The 23,881-nt window shown below is 34.1% G+C and overlaps 1 protein-coding gene across 3 annotated transcripts in view; it reads left to right on the top strand.

Annotated features, from left to right (window-relative positions):
* LOC126855313 (basement membrane-specific heparan sulfate proteoglycan core protein-like) overlaps positions 1–23,881 on the top strand; it is a 247,012-nt gene that overhangs the window by 84,558 nt on the left and 138,573 nt on the right. For all 3 annotated transcript variants that reach the window (XM_050602854.1, XM_050602855.1, XM_050602853.1), the window contains one exon: positions 9,787–9,908. In XM_050602854.1, coding sequence (XP_050458811.1) covers positions 9,812–9,908 — 97 coding nt within the window. In that variant the 5' untranslated portion in view covers positions 9,787–9,811. The remainder of the gene's footprint in view (positions 1–9,786; positions 9,909–23,881) is intronic.

The raw sequence follows: 23,881 nt of genomic DNA, 5'->3' as shown, positions 1-23,881 counted from the left end.
AAAGGAGGGGAGGAAATAGTTAAGCTTGGGACTAGGTCGCATCTAGAATGCTCGAATGCAGTTAACTCGAACGCTCCCGATAATAATGATGCTATAGAGAGTCATCAATCGACAGGCCCATTTAATGAGTTTTCCAACCCTTTCTCGAGAACTGACATTTGTCATCGTTCGACTTTGACAAAGCAATTTCTATTTGTTTTCTCCATTGTTCTACGAATAAAAGTCAGGCTTCGTTGGGAATTATTAACGGCTTTTAATGAAGAAAATAGCATCAAACATGTTAAGTAAGATGAATCTTAAATTACTATCTTAAATTACAAAAAAAAAAGTTGACACATAATTTTGTATTTTATTTAAAATTTTATTTATCTGTTTTAATTATTTTGGAGTGTACGTATTGATTTTTTTATTAGGAACAATAAGGAATTTTTTGTTATAAATTTTTGCAAAAATATTATTGATAATCTTAATAAAATATAAGATTACATAATGCAGATTAGTCTATTATTATATTACAGTTAAACATCTTTTAAATAAAAAGAAATAATGACGTGTAAAAAAGCTAGTAATGATATTGTGTAAAGGAAGCTAAAAAAAATTTTTGGGAATTTTAAAATAAAATTGCAAAAAACAGCTCTCAAGAATGATAATAAAACTAAAAAATATAAAACGCATGAAATATTTTTCTCATCATGCATTTTAATAATCTCATGTTTCATTAGCATTAATAAAAATTTCAATTTCTAGCATAATAAAGTAGACTTAAAAGAGTAATAAATTTTTGCATACTATTTTTCGAATCATATGTGTAATTGTGTACGTATAAAAAATATATTTAGACGATACACCTAATATAGAAATAATCGGAAATGTGTGAGCTTGTTCTCTAAAATATTCATCAGATGTAATTAATTTTACTCTTCATGTTTTTCATAGAATAAAAATATTGCATTTTTATATATTTATATGTAGCGACTCAAAGTCCATGCGCGCGCGTGCGTTTAGAAGGTGCGAAATTTTCGAAAAAAAGAATCTTCCTCGAAACTTTCCCGTATTCTCGAAGCCGAGCTTTAAAAACTTTTTCAAAAGCTACTTTGAGGTGCCATGGCATATTTTCTCGTTTGATTTAAGCCGAAGGATTTTACTATTCTCTCACACCTCGAATTTTACGATCGGCGTTCCCGTATCGCAATCTCGTCGAATAAACTTATCTGTTCTCCCAACGTTCTCCCCCTCCCCCCCTCCCCCTCTCCCCGCTTCCCTTCCTCTTCAACAGTGATTTAGTGGATCAATAATATCGGTGTCGCAATAATTTTCTCGGTGTGACAAATATGTACTAAAATGTATCCGCGGCAATTTGTATCAATAACCATATTTCATTATACGTATCAGAGCGCTGCCGGTCTTGGTGCGATTTCGATTCCATATTGGTGCAGTAACGTTGCCTAATCACGCTCGCATCTCGCTCGCGGACTGATACGAATGTAAATCAATTTTTTAAGAATCAGAGTTATGCGCAAAATAGAGTTCGTGTGAAGAAAAAAAATAGTATTCTACAAGAATAAGGAGATTCTCTTAAATAAAATTTTATCACACAAGATAGATAACATGATAAGCGAGAATAAGAGATAGATAAGTTTTGCATTGTTTGGGATAATTAAAGAGAAATTCTCATATTTTACGGGTTCTTAAAATCTTTCCTCTTGTCAAGAGACAGCAGAAATTCATATATATCTTTTTTTTGCTTCTTACTTTTCAATTAACGCGCAATGTATCGAACGCGTATGAAAATCCGCGCTTCAGTCAACTTTCTTACTTTCTCTCATCACCGTAAAATTACGGTAACGTCTACGGAATATGTAATCGGCCTTTCGTTCAATATTCATCGAAGGAGCGCTATGGTCGGGTCAAAGTAATCACTCATAGCTTTGCGCGGGCATAACGATTCTGTACTGAAGGCCGATTAGTGCATTTGTCATGCAGCCTGGGTATCTGGGGTCTTGCATACCCCCATTAGTGACGTACAGGCCTCAAGCCAGACAATGCCTCTATACGAAGACGGCGAATCTGAATTCTACTAAGTGAATGCTGGCTGATCAATGGAAAGGCTATATTTCGGGAAAACGGTTCGTCATCCTGTGAAACTCTGCGCGTGACATCGGGTCCTTCCACTTCGAAGAAGATTAATGTACAATTCATATGAGTGATATACTATCGCCTTCGCAACAAGCTACATATATTGCTTGAGGGTGCGCGATTATACAAATTTATGCATATCAATACTTGATATCTATCTATGAAAATCGCGTTAATAAAATCGAAATTTTCAAACATGATTTTTTTTAAATGATTTTTTCTGCTAATATTTATTTTATAGCTTTTGCGTTAATTAAAGTCAATTCATCTTTTGCGATGAATTAAATACAATGTTCGAGTTTAAAAATTTTTAATGTTTATTTTAATAATATTCTAGTTTAAATAACATACATTTGGTGTAATTTTTATGATGAAAAAATATCTCGTTCTATATAATTACAATTTTATTTATGGAATTATAAGTAACATATTTAACATAATTAACGAGAAAAAACGTGTTATCGCGCGAATAAAAGTTAAATGTAACGGAAAAACTGAAAATATATGCTGCGGATAAATTGAAATTAGCAAAAAATATGAAAGTCTTACAAAAACATAATATTACAAATATTTATAATAAATAATAAAAATGTATAATATTATCTTCGAAATATGTACGCTTTATTATTCGCAGTTATTAACATTACCTTTTAGATATTTTAAAAGAAGGTTTCGACAAATCACGTGCGCGTTAAAATTTCAATAATAAATTGATTCAACGTCATGATAGTGCATAAATTGTGAAATATCGCATAGTAGAAAGAAATGGAGTATACATCCGTATAGAATGTATTTTTGAAAAAAAACAAAAAAACATTGAATAATTTGCGCATACACATCTCGGAGTTCTCAGTGGGATGTAGCGGGTAGATGGATCGTATACTGGATGAGTCTTGCACGCGAGAGTCGGTTTTAACCAAGATTTATTCACGTATGCCTCGTTAAAGATGTACAAACACGTACTCCGCAGCATTCATTAAAATAACAGATACTTGGTGCCGTACGGATAAATGTCGGCAACCAAGTCTGCGGCTCTCCCTGTCCGTCGCTATTCATTTTAAACGAGCGCGAGATGATGATTCGTGTTGACTATCTCGCTCGATGCTCTGCAAAGACTGACTTTAATTGAGTATCGTGGAAACTTTGAATGATATGCAGCGCGATGTATAATAAAGTATCGTATGTCCCTCGATGGAAGAAAATAAGTGGAAGGATGTTTTAACGGATGTTTTAAAGATGCTTTGAGATATGAAACGAGCTGGGACGGATACGGGCGTGTCGTTTGCTCAAGAAAAGACTCGCTCGAGGTCAGATCTGATCGATTTATGCATTTTTCAAATATTCTTCTGCCGACAGAGGTTGCGTACAACATTTCTATAATTAAAAATATTAAGTAGCTGAGAGCTGCATAAGATAATAAATATAATACCTTTATTTTTATATGTGAGAAATAAAGACTTTCCAATCTAATTAATTATTTTTAACATACATATTGCGAATATAAAGAAAGTATTTTTTGTCGCAAAGCTTTTAATTATCATTATCGCGCATATACAATTATTCTCGAAGAAAGTAGTGCAGCAAATAATTATTACTTTGCGGTGGTATCATATTACGAGGGCATTACTTTATGCGAACGTGACACGGAGGCGAGAGTGGACAGACTGACAGCTCATTGTCCGGTCAACAACACTTTACAACTGCGCGCGTAATCATACAGGATAGTAGACAAGCAACCGACAACAGATGGATGGATACGCATGGACGAAACGGCGCATCGTTGCACGTGCCAGCAGTGTTGATTTTCAACTCGTGCATCGCGAATCCGTGTGTTTGCCCGACCGCAAGCATGGATGCACGTGTATCGTCGAGTGGTACAGTATCCTTTGCGTACACTTGCCCCGGATGGGTTTTACATTTGCAATATAAAGCGGAAAGGCAAACAAAGTGGATAGTACAATTTTGCGGTAGTAAAATAATACGTTGATTAAAATCATCAGATCACGTGGTCATTAACTGTGCTAGCAGCCTAGGCTCGTTCTCAGGTTTTTATTTCAAACTTGATATATTAAAACGCGATTTTTCGTAAATTTTACTAGGCATAATTACGTTTATAATTATTGAATTCAAGAATCTCTCATGTTATCCAAACAATTAGTGTTTTGTTTAAATTTTTTTGTTAAAATATAAGAAATAAAAAAGAAGAATAATTGAATAATAGCAACCTTCAACATTATGTGGAAAAACAGAGTAATAGCTATTTTATTGGATTCTGTTATAACGTGAGGAGTTTCGAGGGAGAATAACTCAAGTTTTCATTTATTTTAAGATAACATGTATGTTCCATGCCATTATTTTCTTCAATGGAGATACATCAATACTAAAAATCAGAAAGGAAGAAGAGAGGAAAGAAGAGAAAAGAAAATATTACGTGTGTGGATGTAGAATATTTGCTGCTTTATTTTCACATTAGAGAATAATATGAATTGTTTTCTTATTCCAAAGTATTGATATTACTGCAAGAAAGTCTCGGCATCTATTGAATATTTATGCGCAGTAAATTCATTTTCAACAGAGATAGAAAACTTCGTAAAATATCGTAAAGATATTTAAGTAAATCAGGCGGCATGACTATCTATTTATATGATCAAGCGATTTTCATAAATTACGAAATATTTGCGATCGCCCATCACGTTCTTCCTTCCGCGCGTTGTTTCGCGAATAATGCCACGAAAGATCGCCGTGATTTCCTTTTTAACGATGCCCACTAATGAGCGCTTGTATTCAAATAACGAGAACTATTAGATAGCATAAATTGGCGCTCGTATCATTGACAAACAATTCGACATATTCTTGGCAAATTTTTCACCGGATCACCGTCATTTAAACACTCCTGCACGAAAATGCATGACGTTAACTGCAGTCGTGAAACGCGGTTGACTTTTACGAGAAACGCGTCAACCGCGAACCATTCTTCCACCCCGGCGTGCTCTTGATTCTTTTATTCGCTTCGCCCGACAGCGATCCCCGCAACCGTTTACTGCCGCGTTTTAACGTCATAGGTAACGCGAAAGGTTCCAGGATGTCTAGCGTGCCAGAGGTTTGAAAAAGAGGATTTTGTCTCCCGATTTCACCCGCGTCTCCACGTGCCAGTCTTGAAGCTACCATCGGTCGCTCGTGTTGTCAGGGTGGCACCGAGAACCTGTCCCGTTATCATCTTGATTCTCGCTATGCCAACGCCGAGGGTGGCTATGGCGGCACGTATAGAATATTTTACGGAAATGCACGTTTCGAAAGATTTTCCGCGGCATTCCTTATTCACGGCTGCTCGAATTGCACGGCACAGCACGTGTGCACGTGTATGTGTGTTATGTACCTATCTACCGTCCACGTCGACCGCAATCCCACCGCGATTGTGTGTGCCGCCGTGGTCCGGAGTGCGTTATGTTCGCATGGTTCGTTTGCGATGGGCGGGTGTCAGTGCGACTGAAAAAATAGTGATCGGCGGTCATTTCATGTATTAAACAGAGTGGAAAGTGAATGTTGTTTAGAACGAGGGACCGACACGTGAAATTGTTGAGCGTGCGCTTTAATGTTTTTAATGCAAAACAAAATCCACGTTGATGAAGATTGAATCAATTCTGTCGAATATTAATCTAATCTTTTTGCAAATTTATTTTTTCAATTTTTCTTAATTTTAATATGCGTATTATAATTTTTTTTTTATATTTAAAATATATAGTTACATAAGTAAAATTGAAAAAAAAAAAATATTATTTGTAATTTTCTGAACTTTATCTTAACCCACAACCTATGTTCTAAGCTAGTCTGATCTTAATCTAAAACAATCTGACCCTAACTTGGTTAGTGTTGGGAACGACTTATCCGACCCCTAATCTAAACTGCAAAGTAAAATTTCGTAACGAATGAACAGTTTAGAACAGTTTTCCTGTGTTCGCACGGTCATTTCTCTAATATTCATTTTTAATTTAAATTTAAAAATAGTTCTGAATTTTATAAAAATTTTAGTATAATATAATTATTAAATAATTAATGTTTAATTATTTTTCTACATTTCTTATCTTTTCAATCTCGTGTGTCCACTTTCTGAAAGTCACGAAGAAAACGAGATTGAGGATAAAGTTTACTTTAGACACTTGGATGTGTCCAAAAATATTAAATTTGATATAAAGTTTGATTTGTAAGGAGGGAGCAGTGAATCTACTCCCCGGTTGTCTGACACTTTCGTATACACTACCACTCATCATCGATCAAGTAAAGTTGTAAATGAAGATCGATAAGTATACGAAACAAAAGAAGTTATTCTCTAAAACACTGATAAAGTTTCCGGGCTTTCGGAATCCACCAGAAACTTTTTCTCAATATAAACCGATAACATAGTACTTGGCAAAAGCTGGACCTGTCTGCCTTTGGCACGGTTAAACGTTGCTCAGAACTTTAAGCTCAAAATTAAATAAACTGGAACACAAAGATTGTGTTAAATGCTGCCTGAGATTCACAGTTTATGTATCGCGTTATAAATTCCACGCATGAATGCCAAAAAGTTAGACTCGCTACATTTTATAGTACGGCTCTAGATACTTTGCCAAATCTCGGAAATCTCATAATATATATGCTAGAGGACAGGAAAAATAATAAACACAATTTTAATAACATAAAGAGACAACGAGGATAAGAGAGTTTCTGAAAAGTTATTTAAATAAAGGTATCATTAAATGAATATGTAATTATATATCTTATAACTCTTGTGATCGAAAAGCAATCATTATTTATGTATAATGCGATACGGTGAGATCTTAATAAGAAAATATTCTTCATCCACAACGTTGAAATGTTTTTGCGAGGTAAGCAGGGAGAAAATGCAAATTTCTCTGTTTAAAGGTGCTCTTCTTTCTAGTAAAACGAAAGTACTTTACCGCATAATTTTTTGCCCATCTTGCTGATTTATAGTCTTGGAACGACTTTATTCCTCGGGACGATCTTCCTCCAGGCCACTACATACATAAATGAAGCGCGGTTATGTCCATTACTCACAAACCTTTCATCGCCAATCGATTTTCATCTTCTTTAATCTTACAATCGAGATAATAATAAAGAAACGTTGAAGAATTATATTACGTAAGAAAATATCATACATTTATATATCTACTAGATATGATTTTCAAATGAAAATGTTTATTTCGGCAAATTTCTTATATAATGAAATAAAACAGGGACAACAATTTTATAACACTAGTATTTTACTAGTATTATAAATTTTTGATGTGTATTAGTTCTCTTCCATTTAGCGCTTAGTATATTATTTATTGCATCTCCAAACACATCTCTTTAGAAATAGCTAGTTCGCATTTCAGATACGAACAATAGTAGCAAACGAAACCAACACAATTCGGAGCTAATATACCAAAAAGATTTTTGATATGCGCCCGGGGTTTCGTTACTTGATGGCGAGTAAGTGGTAGCGCTCGAGGTGATTCCGTGCACTTTTTCTATTTACTGCAGGTGTATGCACTTTTCTACGACAGTACTGGCATACACACACACACACACACACATACATGAATGCGATAAATCGCCGGCACTCGTTCATCAGCCGTGTGTGAAACTCTGCTCGGATTGCTCGTCGAGTAGATTCGTCACGAATGCAAGCGCCCACAGCGATGCACACGAAATGCATCGCGCGGTGTCGGTTGCACTCGTATTTTACAAAGTTCACCGGTGCTTCGTCTACGTCATTTTTTCCTCGGGGTTTCGGCGCGCCGGAAGAGTGGGAAATCGTCTCTTTGCGGAATGAGTTCCTGATACGGCCGAGCGGTCGGTAGATTTAGACGACTCTGCGATTTCTAAGGGCGGGGAAAGACAAAAGGGAAGGTTTGGCGCTGGTTATTTATCGATTTCTTATTATGAGGCATTGGCGCGGCATACGTGGCCATTAAAGGTTCAATTTTCCTATTAAGATAATGAAATTTGAGTGCAATATCTCGTTGAAATGATAAATCATTCCGCTAATGGAGAACATCGCGTGAATAATTAATCAGCGAATTAATCGCGAATATATAACTTTATGGCGTTAACACGCATTTTTAGCGAATTAATATTCGATTTCGTGTAAAAGGATTTAATCATGCATGCGTATAATAGCACGTAACGTTACTTATCGATATTCCTGTAGATTGAGGAATAATGTATTGTAGAATTTGCATATTTTTTTTTTTTGAAATGTTATACGATTGAGTTGCCAAGTGCATTGCATTGAAAATTTTCTAAATCAAAATTCTTATTTAGAAATACGGTTAATTATACGTCAGAGTAAACATATATATATATATATATATATACTATATATGTTCGAAAACTTTTAATTGTCAAGTTTATTTAGAAGTCAATCGTTACCGCAGTTGTCCGGTTTGTTTTCTAACACACACCCAATATGCGAGACCGCATCTCCTAGCACATTGATTCACGCTCCAAGTCGCACTCGACTTCCGTTCTGTTTTAAGCCGGGTTGGGCCGACGTTACTGAACTGAGAGAAACAAGATTGCTACTTATCTGCGATCTATTCTGTGGATCAGTTCGTGTGTGTATCGAGAAGTCGATGGTAGTCGGTGTTTGTGTGTGCCGGTGATTGCCGGGATATACAATCCTCGATCTCCCACCGGGTCGGTGAGAAGATCCATCCAAGCTACCCCCTAACCACGAGATCCTACCTCCATCCTCTTAACGGCGATCATCAATGTGCCTTAGTCGCTTTTGTACGGCCCATTCCACAAGTTCGTTGTTATCTTAGCGGTGATAAGCCCCGCGCAGGGGAACAGACGATGACGACGAGTATTTTTTCGTTCAAGCAAATCTATTTTAAATTCTCTTCCTATCCTCGTTCCACGCATTCCATAAACGATGCGAAGGCATTTCTCGCCCCGTGCTCGGTAGCATATTAATTTCCGATAAATCTTAGCGCGCTCGCGTTTCACACGCCCGCTTTCGCATTTACCGCCCGTCACATCCTTATTACGCTCCCGCAGCGACAACACACAGCGATCGAATTGCGGTATCAGAATCTCATTTCGCGACGAGACGATGCTATCGTTGTTTCACTCTTTTTTATATGGAAGAAAAAGAGGCGATGTTTTCACTTGGTGCAAAACATTATAATGAAATTGATTTATTTCATGGATTGCATCGGTATGGATAATAATATGTATCTTTGCCTATAAAAATAATTACTAAATAATTAAAAATGAACATAAATATGCATATAAAGAATAAAATAAAATACTATTTAAATGACATTATTTTATTTCTTTGTCTATAATAGAGGCTATTTTTGCCTCTCTATTTATTAAATCATAAGTCACAAATATATTTATAAAAATAATTCTTATACTTTAAATATTATATATGCATATATGTAATCAATATATTTTATTATATTAATTAATTAATGTAAAAGATAAATAAATTAATTAATTAATATAAAAAATAAATTAATTATCTATTAATATCTTGTTATTCTTTAATTCGTCTTTATTCATCTTTTCTAATTATAATAGTAACCTTCTCTTTATATCAATTAACTTGGCTATCAGTTACAGGAAATAAAGGAAGAATTATTACTTTGTGTATTTCAGGATTTTGATGAAATAGCTACTCACGATGACCAGAATGAAGTTTTTTCGCGTCATTTTGGCGCTCTTAGGGAGCACGCATGTCCTGTGTGCGCAACCGTCGGCGTCTCCAACTGTGAAAACCGGTGAGCAACTTCCTTGACAATATAGTTGATTATTATTGCGCTGCATACATTCATTCATCATAATTTAGAGATATTTCCTGTTGCCGCGATCGGGAATATCATTAGCTTTTTGCCACGTACTGATTCAATGAATATGCCTACTTATACTTTCATTAGCGGTAATTTTTTTTTTTTATGAGCTGTCATGCGGAAAACAAAGTATTATTGCGCTGGAAATAATGTCGCTACAAAAACTAACCACATATGATACTATATCGGAAATTAAATCTTTTTCATCGGATTGTTGTACGTAACATTCGTATATATTTCCTCGCTATTTTATGTGATTATTAATGAATCCAACTCGTGCAATGTTACGCGGTCCGGCCTTTATCAATTAAAGTTGCTGCATTCAATGGAATTAATAAACAATTTAACAGGCTGCAACTGAAATCTCAATATTTTCAAGGTTTTTTATTGCTGTAAATAATGATTGCATGAAACAGTATTTTATATGTCGAATACACATAACTACTCTATTATATTGCAAAAATATGGATTTTTGCAATCTTTAATAATAATATATAAATTTAAAGAAAGTTCCCTTTTAAAAGGACACATGATACAAAAGATGTGATGCAAACTGTGTTACGTACAATACTTAAACTCGTGATTTATTATTGTATCTCAAATCGAGATGCTTTATTAATCATAATGTACGAAAATTACGGAATCTCATAAACAATCTTAATTCTTTTACGAAGATATTAAAATATTTTTTATTAGTTTTTGTACCATTTTCAATAATTATCGTAAAAAGGGAATAATTAGGCAAATAAAACAAATATATAGTATTTCGGTAAACATATATGATGCTTAATTCTCGATCTCTTGTAACTATGAAATCACGAAATAGCAGTAATGAAATACTCGCGAAGGCAGCGAATAGACGAATCAGACGGCGAATGAATGAACCTGTCCAAAAGAGCGACGAGTAACGCATATGCATCATTCCGAAAGATGGGACGTCCATCTCGTTGTCGCGATTTTTCTCATTGACACGTTAGATTACTTTTCCGATCGACATGACACAGGAAAGAGAGAAAACGAAAAAGACGGGAAGAAGCGAGAGAGAGAGAGAGAGAGAGAGAGAGAGAGAGAGAGAGAGAGAGAAAATTACAATGTTTGTGAGAATTAATTAAAATACTTTGCAATACTATAAATATAGTCGAGTTTCCTTTTTCCATTTTAATTTTAATTACATCTGTTTCAATTAGATACGCTTAATTAAATGTAATTAATAGAGAAAATTAGAATATGTTGAAAAAATAATATATTTTAAATTTAAATCGCGAAACTGCAATTTTCATGTATCTATTATTATGCTATTTCAATTATATATATAATAATAATAATAATGAGTAAGCAGCTTTCCTTCCGTTTTAATCTAGACAGCTTTCCCAATTATTTTCAATTTATTGCCTTAATTATTCGATACAATTTACGCTATTTGTAATTGCATGCAATTAATCGGAATTTCGAAATGCGAAATGATATAGATGATTTAACTTTTCATTAAATATAATTTTTTTCATTAAATTTTATATGTTCATAAAATTAAGCCAAGAGCTATCAATTCACAGATAACTTTCACAGAATTTAATTCGACTATCGAATCCGCAATACGATGCTTTCGTATTTTTTTCAGATAGCTTGGGGAACGAGAATCGGTCTGCTTTTAAACGTAATTTTCATTCATTATTTACGAAACCATTAATTCCGCATTGAAAACGATGCATATTCGTTGTGTGTGCGTGTGTATATGCGAGCGCGTGCATTTTCGTTTAAAACCACATTTTTATCGCGAGGATTTCACACAGCTCTGTCATACAACATTGTACATTGTTACAGTCTTTAATCACATATCAATGTGTTCTGGTTGATAAGCGGAGCATTTGTGTTCCTTGATTTCTATCGTGTATGCGTCAATTTGTGCTCGCAAACTGTGCGTAATCCGATTGATTCATTACCACGCGAATCTATGCACTTTATTTTCCCGAGCGACGTGTCCGTATCAGTTTCAATGTGAATGGCTTTGCTGTAGAGTTCTTTTTTCATACTGAGTGAGGGTTTAATGAAACGATCGATTCTCATTTGCCGTCTCCCAGCAGAGCAATTTTCGAGAAGAAGAAGCTAGCCCAGATTTCTCCTGAATTGTTTCGCGTAATTTAGTAACTATGGTACGAAGTATGGGACGAAGATCTCTAATATTATCCTGCTAATATATTACAATATTCTAGAATTTATAATTTTATTGATTACTTTGAATACTGCTGCTATATATTTTATGAATTTAATGATTAAAAGAGGCATCACAAAAAATTAAAAATTAAAAACGAGATTTTATACGACCATAAATATCACAAATTGCATTATTAGCAGAATGAATGTTTTAAAACAATAATAACAATGGCAGAATGAATAATAATAATAATAGCAGAATGTTTTAAAGAAATAATAAATTAATGAAAAATAAATTATTTTAAATTAAACATATTGTAGTTTTGTATAATGAAAGAGTTTACAGTACAAAAATGATTTGTGGGGAATTTCTGAAAATAAATCATTATCTCTATTTTTAATTAATGTCAATTGCAAGATATAAAATAACAATAATATTGAAAGTAAAATATTGATTTGTTCTGCATGTGACACGAAATTTGTCGAAATTGTTAGTCCCCATCAGAAGATTTATGGAAAATCTTATGGAATATTAAATATGTCTTAATGACACCTCGGTGTATAAGTCTGTCACAGTGAGCATAAATTTCGCGTAATTATGAGACAATTTTGCGATAATTACATTGCGTCATGACCGACACGGCTTAAAAGGTCTTTCGAAGTAATTAATTCTTGCTGGGGTGAAGGGCGTAGAGTGGGTGATAAATACAGCGTCTGCAGTTCACTAACCAACAGGCACAGGAACGCTAAGGCTCCAGATATTGTTCTCGGAGAAATTGAAGGGTGTGTTGTGATGAGGATCGGTAGATCACACGTGCTACGTTGCTGGATTTGCAGAGACGTAGCAGCGCCGTTATACGCCGCCGGCGCAGCATCGATATTCTGTATTTTGCAATGTAAAAGTTTTTCCGATCCAGAAAATATTCGGTTATATACCATCCTTCCTAGACTATTAATTAAAACAGCGAGTCGCCGTTATCGATTGACATAGTCGGTGCAATCGAATTTTTTTTATGGCTTCTCTGTTAACACTTGGGTAAACGATATTTTGCCAATATTTTTTATTCCGCAGAAAATCAATGTGAGTGATATTTGTACGCTGAGTTTGCGACACAGATATACTGTTTACTGTGTCAATATGTCAATTTCAGAAAGATAATGTTTGATATTTAAATAGATGATACAAATAATTTGATATATAATTGTTATCAATCTAATTTACATTAATTATATATATATATATATAACTTTTAACAATATTTAAAGATAATTTTTAATATTTATATTTACATATAAATAGTATTGGATTATACATTAAAAATTTTATGATGATTAGAGTTGGGTATAAAGAATTTTCATAAGTAATAATTGTCAATTTACGTTTTCTTTGATCGATATATATATATATATATATATATATATATATATATATATATATAATATTATACATATTAAACGATCGATGTGACGACGGATCGGAATATTGCGCAAATGTTTCTTTCTCTTGTCGACCTATTCGCGTGTGTTCTTACTTTCTCGAAATTATTACGTGGTGGTGTATATAATGCAGGTCGGCTCAGTCTGACCTCGATATCCATTGCGGCGGGGTGCGCATACAATCCACGGCCGACACCTCCACCAATCTCGAGACGCGATAAAAACTAAGATTGCTATGCAATGTAATCAACGGCGTACCCGGTGTTCTTTCAGATTAAAAAAACACAGTCCGGGATTACCGGCCGAAACTATTGTTTTGCCAAGAGCAAACTTCGCGACCGAGATTGTGCGCCCTCGGTTGTCGGCTGCAAAAACGTTCGGCGACGTTTGAAAATTGAGATCGACTGAGGAAAATCTGTGGCTCTCGACTTTCTGTCGCGTACACTTCAACCGTATCTTCACGCTTGCCTGCGCGTATGCGCGCCACGTATTCTTTTGAGTATCAAAAATCATTCGACGTATGCCGAAAACGGAATTTTCTTCTGCTCTTTATATGCGTTGGACAAAAGATCTTAAATAAAATTGAGAGAATAAAATCGGATAAATCCATTAGACCTGATATGTAAAAATTTATATAAATTTCCATAAGTTTGTGTTTAATATTCATCATGAATAGGGCTTTTAAAATAATATAATATTCGTTATAAATGTTTTGTTTAATACAAAAAGATCCATATTGTAGTTTAAAATTTTTAAAACAATTTTATTAAAAGATAATTATTAGTTTTATTAGATATAATTTTTATATTGTTTAATGTAAATGTGTTATACATTGAAACAAATATGAACAGTAAATGAGTTAAAATGCATGGTACGGAAAAATTCATTTATATGTGCTTTGTAATGACCGATACATGTTCAAAGGTAACTGATATCAAAATGTGAATTATATTCCAGTGGATGTATGTAAAAATTGAAATATATGTGTATACGATCGTACAAATGTGTGCATCCCATAACACTGTATAATTAAAAAAACAATAGAGTTATTATGATTGCAAAAGTACGTAATAATTTGATGAAGCAATTCCGGATTTTATTCGCGCCGCTCATAATTCTGATATAAATTCTCGGGTAAATAAGCATGCACAAGCACTGTATATGAAAATTAAAGACGGCGTGCATATAAAACAAGTTATGTATATGCTAAAAACTTAACAGTTTAATAAATAGGTTCTACAAAGTGAATAAAATAAAAAACTTGCTAATCTAAAAATACTTAGTTTGTGTAAGTACATTTACATACTTTATGCATGTTAGACAATGTTATTAAGAAGAATTATATTGTAAAAAAGTAATAACATTTTTTAATAAAAATAATTTTTTTTTTAAATTAATTTATTCTATTTATTCTATTTTTAACGATATTTATTCGGAAACTTTATACAATTTAAATCTTTCATTTATTAGTATCTTATATTTATTATTTATTAAATTATGCGTTTTATATTTATTTTATATTTTTACTATTTGTTTAAAATTTTGCAATAATGATATTTTTAATATAATTTCACTGTTGAATAAAGGTATCGTGTTGCAAATTTCATACGGCTGACTATAGATTCGCGAAAATTAATGGTTATTTTATTCATACCATCTCTCGCTTAGAGATTCCTTTAGTTCCATGGTGCATTTTATATTCGAATTGTCTAGGACAGACATTCGCCATTAATCATCGTGCCATGCGAGAACTATCGGGACTTCGATTTGAAGCAATGATAGAGGCGCGATCGCATTTCCTATCCGTCTATCGCCACACTGCTTCCAAATCGAGGAAGCTGAGCCGGTTTAACGAGGGATTGCTCTTACGAAGCATGTTAGATGTAATCTGTGTCGGCATTATAGAGATTTAGGCAAAGCGGACTTAGTAAACTCTGAGGGAACTTTCATCTCGTATATTTTATATTTTGCATTTTACGTTATTATATCATTTCGTGATACACGAAAGCACGCTGCTAACTTTTTTGCTCAACATGAGGCTCAGCAATTGTCTAAATTCAAGTGATAATTAGCCGGATACAAATTAGGACGAAGAGCTGTTCATAATTTAATGGGAATTTTGCGTACGCGGGAACAATTAAGTGAGAAAGTTTGATGATGCGGAATGTGTGGGGAAAAGGCAGAATCAACTCAATGGCCAGATCGAGAGGTTGGGCAGGCAGGCTACAGGCTAATGCATAAACAATGCGCCGTTTATCCGCGTTGGGGATGCAACCCCAATGAATAATAAACTACCCTACGTGGATAGATAGAACCCGGTCTGCTACGGAGAACAGTGAATGTGGATGGAGGATTATCGACGAGAAAGTACAACCATCGTCCGTGCACGGGGTGGGTCAGGCGAGGTGTGAATATTATAGCTTCCGGGATTCTTTAACGCAGGGATTTAAGGCCAAGTCGTTATGACATATATGCGAATAGTACGATAAATGTCTTTTATTCATTCGGTTCAATAATCGGTGTAGGATTATCTTCTTCAGCTTGTTCATTAAATAGTTCAAGAAATATTTTAACGTAACATTTTAAGAATTATTTTGTTTGAAATTGTTAAAATGTTATGATATATAAAAAAAAAGGTATAATCAAGAATGATGGGCAATTTATTTTGTTTTCTGACCGCGATATTGTTCGCAATATTATTTTAACATACTTTAACAAATTATTTTAATAAATTTATTATTTTAACAAATTTGTGCATTAGATACATAAATAGGAGAGAGATAGATAAGATATTTTTTTACTTGCGTGATAATTAAGTTGAATGAAAAAAATTATTATATTTTTATTAATCTACAGTAATATAATATTAATTTAATTTAAAATTATTAATAACAATGTATACACGTACGCGCGTTGCTTAAAATTATATTTAGTAATTTTTATATGTAATAAATATAAAAATAAATTAAATTTTTGTTAATCTTTTACAATCCAAAATCAATGTTAAAATGAAATCAGATTCACAATTGCGTGCTCGTTTCTTCGTTTCAGACGAGCCTTACAAGAAATCGAAATATGTCGACTGAATTTGAAGATAAACTTTTTCCGTTCATTCAAATCTCAGTATCGGTTTATAATGTATTTGTTTATGCGACAGATGGATCTACTATAACCCCGATTTATATCCGTCTCGGCATAATACTTTATCCATTGTCACGTTTCTCCACTAAGAGATCGTCATGATATAATACTCTTTCAGTTATGTAATATTACAGATAATTCCGTGAAATATTGAGTTTATATAACGTTGCCGCAAGCGAGCGAGTTAGTTTATTCCATTCTTTTATTTGATGTGTTCTGGATGCATCATTATTTTTATTCGCGGCGTAGTTTTGATCCAACTCTAGATGCGCGTCTCAATAGAAATAATTCAGCATTGCGAATAAACGCCGCCGCGAGGCATTCCTGGAAAAGCCTCTCATTTCCCGCGTCTTACGGAAGGTACGCTATTTGTGAACTTGTATGGAACTTTAATCCCGCGAAATTGCTTCGTATCCATGTCAGCGAGAAGTTTAATATCATAATTGAGTGTGACGGTGGAGTGGGCAATAGTGCGCAATGAAAGAAGTTTCATCGAAGGCGCGCTCCTCCGTAACTTGCGCTCGCATACTGAAATGTTATAAACTCTTAAACGATTGAATTTAACTAGACATTCGTTAGGATAAGATTACGGATTATCCTTGCCTTGTTCCTTTCTCTCTCTCTCTCTCTCTCTTTCTCGGTAAAGAATAATGGCAAATGCACGAATCCCTCTTTCGCAGAGACAATTTATCTCGTGAGCCAGAAGTATATACGATAAATGTAAATTCTGTCTACTATATCCAGTACTTCTCTCATTAATCCTCGGAATATCTTTTACAATATTATGTAATCTTGGCGTATTTTTTATCTGAGCTCTTTTAGGATTTCTCTATAAATTTTATTATAACGCAACAAAGGCTATGAGTATCACAATTTTAGATGAAAGCGCTAGTTTAGCAAAACCTGTCGTTTACGAATTAGAGCGAAGCGAGTTGCCCTGGAGATATTTCTTCTCGACTGTCTGTTATCACACATGAGCGCGTGTTTTGTAAACGATAGTTGACCAGAATTATTCAGAGAATAAGCGGGTTTTCACGCGACAAAATGATAATCACCTGTTTCGCATAACTTTCTTCCTCTTTCTCTCTCTCTCTCTTTCTTTCTCTCTCTCTCTCTCCTACTACCCCTTTCTACTTTTTTATTCCTTTCTGGCGATAGTACTCTCAACTTAATCGCAACTGTACTGATGGAGTGTGCATTGCGTGTGCATCCGATGCACGTACACTGGCTACGCCCGTGGTTGCGATGAAAAGCCAACGTTAAACGAGATAGTAAAGTGCAAAGTGAAATTAAGCGTATATGATTTCGTTGTCTTGCTGTTTATAACGCTTGCTCCTCGTTTCTTGATGAATTGAATTGTATTCTTAATTTACGAATTAACGCGTAAAATAAATTTTATAATTTGCCAAAGAGGAAAATTTGTGCCAAGTTTTTGTATATAAATATGAGAACATTATATCAAATATGTAAAATAATGTTATTTGTTACGCGTTAAAGACCGATACGCATGCGATGAATAATTGCGAGAAATAAAGAAGATCGGAAGTGGTCGAGAATTAGACCGCACGAGAGAGAGAGAGAGAGAGAGAGCGGATGAAGTCGAGCGCGCTGTGATCAGGAGCAGAGAGAAATTAATGATTTCGCGGGCGGACGCGCGTACAAGAGAGAGGGAGGGACGGGGGAAATGGAAGGTTTTCCTTTAACGCGATAAAATGTGATCCCCGCTTTATCAAGTTAAGGTAATCCACTTATTTTCAACCGGTAGCGAGAGTGAGGAAAGGCGAATGGTGGAAGGAAGAGTGGTGGGCGGGGAGTGGAGGGTGCGGGGGAGGATCGGCATGGAAGTATGCGACGAGATTATGCAGGTGCAACAAAGCCCGCGGCGCGGGAAATACTGTCTTTTAAATTAATTATTTCGGAGAACGCTTGCATCGTGCCGCTCGATCCGATCGAGCGAAATCGAGTTGTTTGCGCTCCTCTCGCGCGCGCGTAATGCATCCCCTCCCTCCCCTCCCTCCCCCCCTTCTCCATTACCGCGCGCTCACCTCCTATATCACCTTCTGCCATTGGACCAGTTCCAATCGCGAATTGAACCGTTCGTAACTGTTGAACGTGAATTATGGCGGTTTATTTATTTTAGCCCTGTTCCCTGCGCGTCAGCTTCCACTTCCGTTCACGCGCGTAACCATCGGTCCATATATCCGCGCTCTCAAAATCAACACTCGAGCGATTTGTTCGAGTCGCGTAATGACTCTCCCTGATTATAAATAATTCGATCAAAAATGTAACATGTAATTATAAACAAAGATTATGTAAGAGATAAAGGTTTATTAAAATACTTGAATTTATTGCTAACTTTCTGGCTTCTGATCTCTCTTCATCATTATCTCTTAATATTCATCTGCCTTGATATGTCATAACTCGAATAAATATGCGATATTATTAATTGGATAACTTTTTTCCTTAGCTTTCTAAAAAAAGATATTTTGATGTTTTTTATCTTCTTATCATTGACAACAATTTTTAAATATTTAAACGTAATATATATATACGGCATGCAATTTTAAACAAAGATTATATAAGAGATAAAGATTTATTATAATACTTACATTTATTGCTGACTTTCTGACTTTTGATCTCTCTTATCATTATCTTTTAATATTTATCTGCCTTGACACGCCATTACTCGAATAAATATGCGATATTATTAATTAACTTTTTTCTAAAAAAAAGATATGTTTTTCATCTTCTTATCATTAACAACAACTTTTAAATATCTAAACGTAATCTACATACGGCATTTAAATTATACTATTTGATACTCTGCTATACACGCGATCTCTATATAGCGGAGCCGAGAGAAATCCTTTTATACGAAATCGTAGCACAAGTCAGATTTGCGATCTTCATTACTATACGGTTACTATTATTTCGTATCAGAGCATCGCCGGTCCGCGACGCAAAGTTTCCGACATTGTCTGAGTAGTTTATGAATACTGCGACGGTGAGATGATTGCGAGGGAAGACCGTTGGGTTGAGGACGGGTGGTTGCCGGGAGAAGCGTTTATCAACCCTCTGTCGCCGACACACGCGCATATACGCGCAGATATACATGCAGTCCGCTTCATATTCCCGCGACGCTCTTCCCGTCGCACTTTCTTCCGCACCCTTTCGACCCTCTTCCGACCTTGCTCTCGAGCGCACTCGCGCGTTTAACCCACCCAGGCCTTATAATTCAAACGTGGGGGAGGGGAGGGCATCCCTTTGACTGGTATTCGCATACCAGATATTACTTTTACACACGTGATACTGCATCAGTTTCTGGAGACAAAGGCAGCGAATGTATGACGGCGAGAATGGGACATCATGTGTGGGTTGGACGACGAAGTTCGCGCTTCAATTTTGCCGGAACCAGCGAGTAATTTTCTGCTTCTTCCTTTCCCTCTTTTTTGTTAATCTGCCGGTTGGCTAGCTCCAGTGGGCTCTCTATTGTGAATAAGGTTAAATGTGATGAATCGCTATATTGGCTTTATCAAGTCCATGTTCCGCTTCGTTTGCGGTTTTGACTCAATTCTTTTCTATTTTCTATTATTTAGTTCTATTATTTCTCATACATTGCATTTATTTAACTGGGTATAAATTAATGACATTCAATATAATATAGATGTTCAGTAAGATAAAAGATCGCCTTGAGATATATAGTAAATGTAATATTAAATTTTTTAAATAATAGTTTTAAAGATTATTTTACAGTATTAAAAATATTTTTAAATTAATTCAATATAATTTCAATTTCTCGATTATATTTCTTAAATTATAAATTATAAAATATTTAATTACAAGCTTTAAATATAGTATAGTGATTTAAAAATATGAAAATAAATTATTACTTTATATATTTATTTAAATTATTTTCTACAGATTAAAATAAATATGGTTTTACAAATTGTAGTACTTGTTTCATTAATTAACGTTTTGTCAGTAATTTACTTAGTCGATATCGCTTTTATCGCGCAATGAATAGGTTCTCGGAGTATTCTAGTCTTGAGATACTATGGTTAAGAGAGTACTATGTATAGATTGTATTCAAGATGTGAAATATGAGCGGAAAGGGATGTTTTCCTATCTCAGCCCGATATCACGATTGGAGACTTTGAGTAATGATATTGATATATTAGCTTATTTGATACTGAAATTGCCTATTACCTTCTACATTGAACAATATGTCGATCATCACGATCCTGTTATCGATGTTTCTAGAAAACTACTTGCTATCTTGTCGATTATCGTGGGTGGTATTTGTCCGCGTGAAGAAAATTGAATACATGTCACGATAAAACCGCCAATAAAAGTCCACAGCTTGACGCTCTTGAAGCATCTTTAGTTCTGAGTTATTTTATTTCTTGACAAATGCAAATCTCGATAGAAAAATCTTCTAAATCAACTAAAGAGCAGAAAATAGCATTAATCGTTCGATAATCATTTTAATAAGGAAAGTAATATTTTGCGAGTGAAACAATACAAGTCGCGAAATCTATTTGTAAAGCATAAACGTTTAAATCATTTGGTCAAGAATTTAAAAGCTTCTCTACAAGGAATGCTGGGAGGAAAAAGAAACAATCGGCTCGAAGAACATGAAACGAAACAGACTTTTCCAGATATTCCACTTTACCGAGTTATGAGTGCGCGGTTGGAGAGGGTCGAGAGAAGAGAAAATTGCGTTAGGGTAGTACGAAGAGTCGTTTTATTCCGAGCCATCTCCTATCCTTGACCCGTACATCGTTCAACCTTGCCGCCATATTTCACCCTTTACTTAGTTCTATCGTATACGTACGTTTAACTTCATTCACTCTGACTTTGTCTCTAAGACTGGTTTCTTTGACCTACGCCTCAATGACGTTGTGAAAAATTATACAACGCTCATGTGCAAGATGCTTCCATTATATGGTATCTTATTGCACTAATAGTATACGAAAACGAATACAGGAAAACAAAAAAAGTCGCGATTACTTGAAAAAGATTCTTCTTAAATCTTTCGAGATTTTTTTATTAAGATTTTAAGTCACAGTGTTATTGAAAGTCTTTGCATATAATTTTCCAACATTTGAAAACCAGATATTCAATAAATCAATATAATCAACATTTTTTTAAATATATGTATTTTATTCTATATTATTTTTTAATGTTGACATAAAAACAAAAAAATTATTCTTTTTTACAAGAAAACATGTATGGATAATAATAGATTATAAAGATTAATGAGTTAAAAGTATGCTATCGATAGGATTAAATAAGAATAAATTTATCTCACGTGGCAAGCAAGGTGTAGGCGAACGAAAGATGTAAGCTCAGATTAATAGGGGTCGATTTCAGTATCGGAGATGGCAAATCGCGGTAATTAATATCGCCATTTGTTCCACGTCACGTGCACGTTTACGCGCATACACACATATACATATATATTCACATATATGCATATATAAATATATATATATATATATATATATATATATATATATATATATATATGGCCAAGCCGAACATAGACAACGCACGCGTATGTACACGCTAGGAGATAGGCACACGTTCGATCTAATTGAAAGGCGAAATACATATCCCCGACTTCCCGAAGATATTAATTAGCTTTCGCGGTTCATCGGGCCGCTCTCCAAGTCTCCGGAATCGGTGCATTTCACACGCAGCCACGCAATTTCGATGAGCGTTATGATTGCTCGCGTTATGGCTCGTTGGGATTAAATTGTCGTATTCGAGAATTTGTATGGTTCATTGACGCGTGAGTTATTTGAAACGAGCACGATGTAAATCCAACATATGCGAATGATTTTGAAAGTGGAAGTCGATGTAACATATGAATAAATTGAGGACACTGTATCGTACTGACAATTTAAAAAAAAAAAAGGGATTAAATGCATTTGTATATTTATGTCTATCTTAATATATTCTGAAAATTTCTATAAATAGTAAAATGAAATGGAGAATTGAAAATGAGAAAATACTTTAGATTTGCGATACTGATCTACCTTAATCGATAAATATTTATATCATGAGTACATTTGATCGGGCTCTTAATTGAATCTGATATTACGTTGTAATCGAATAATATAATCTGCCGGTATATCACTGTTCTTGAAATCAAAATCGACATCTCTCGATGTGTAATTCCTATTGATGCGTTGAAACGCTGGACAATGCAGTTTGCCAATTATCTGTTAGTAGCATAAATGATCAGATATGATGATTTATCTCAAGCCTCAATTCATTCTTTATTTATTTATCTTTTATCTTTGATTATTTATTGCATTGTATTACTTTTGATGAATAAATATAATAAGTTATCGTTTCACTAATGAAAAGCCTATTTCGCGATATAAACATATTTTAGATATTTTAGGGGTATTTTTTAGTTTCATACTTTTTTTATAGCACGTGAAAAGATAGGTGTGTGAAATATATTTTGCAATTATTTATCAATATTTATTTATAATTATCTCGTTTGGGCTTATCTGTCGGTCAAATGCTAATTAATAATATTATAATTTACGTATTAATGAGATGGTAATTTTATAGCATGAATAAGTGATATGACAAAAAATATTGAAAATATTTTATAAAGTTTATCTTTGATAAACAATTTATTAAGTTTACCAACACTCTCTGCGAAATTCTGATAAAACTATGTTACATTTCGTCATGACGTCATATCAGTAATAATATGTAACCCCTGCGAAATTCGCGCAATTACGCTCATAAAATAATTATCTTCTATTTTTTATTTCATGAAATACTGTAAATAATTGGAATCATTGTTCAATCACAACAAAGGTTAATTATTTAGTAGCAATCTTAATACATGCCATGAATTGGAATTATTTGCGGTAACATGGATGTGTGATGATCATTTAATTATATCTAAAATCTACAAGAATTAAACATGAAACCTCATTAAAATATTGATATAAATCGGACAATCATAAATTGAATATTTATTAAATTTATTTAAAATATCAATAAGCAAGTATATTATTAACATTGCAATATTTTAGAACATTGTAGAATTTTATTATTTTAATTTTAATCAAAATGAAATTTTAAATTAATAATAATACTCTTTTTTTTAACTTCTCCTTTTATTAGATAAGATAAAATTTTATAGT

This window comes from Cataglyphis hispanica, chromosome 15 (genome assembly GCF_021464435.1).
Source record: "Cataglyphis hispanica isolate Lineage 1 chromosome 15, ULB_Chis1_1.0, whole genome shotgun sequence".
Lineage (NCBI taxonomy): Eukaryota > Metazoa > Arthropoda > Insecta > Hymenoptera > Formicidae > Cataglyphis > Cataglyphis hispanica.
The sequence above is the reverse complement of the archived record's forward strand: the minus strand, read 5'-3'. Positions and strand labels throughout refer to the sequence as shown.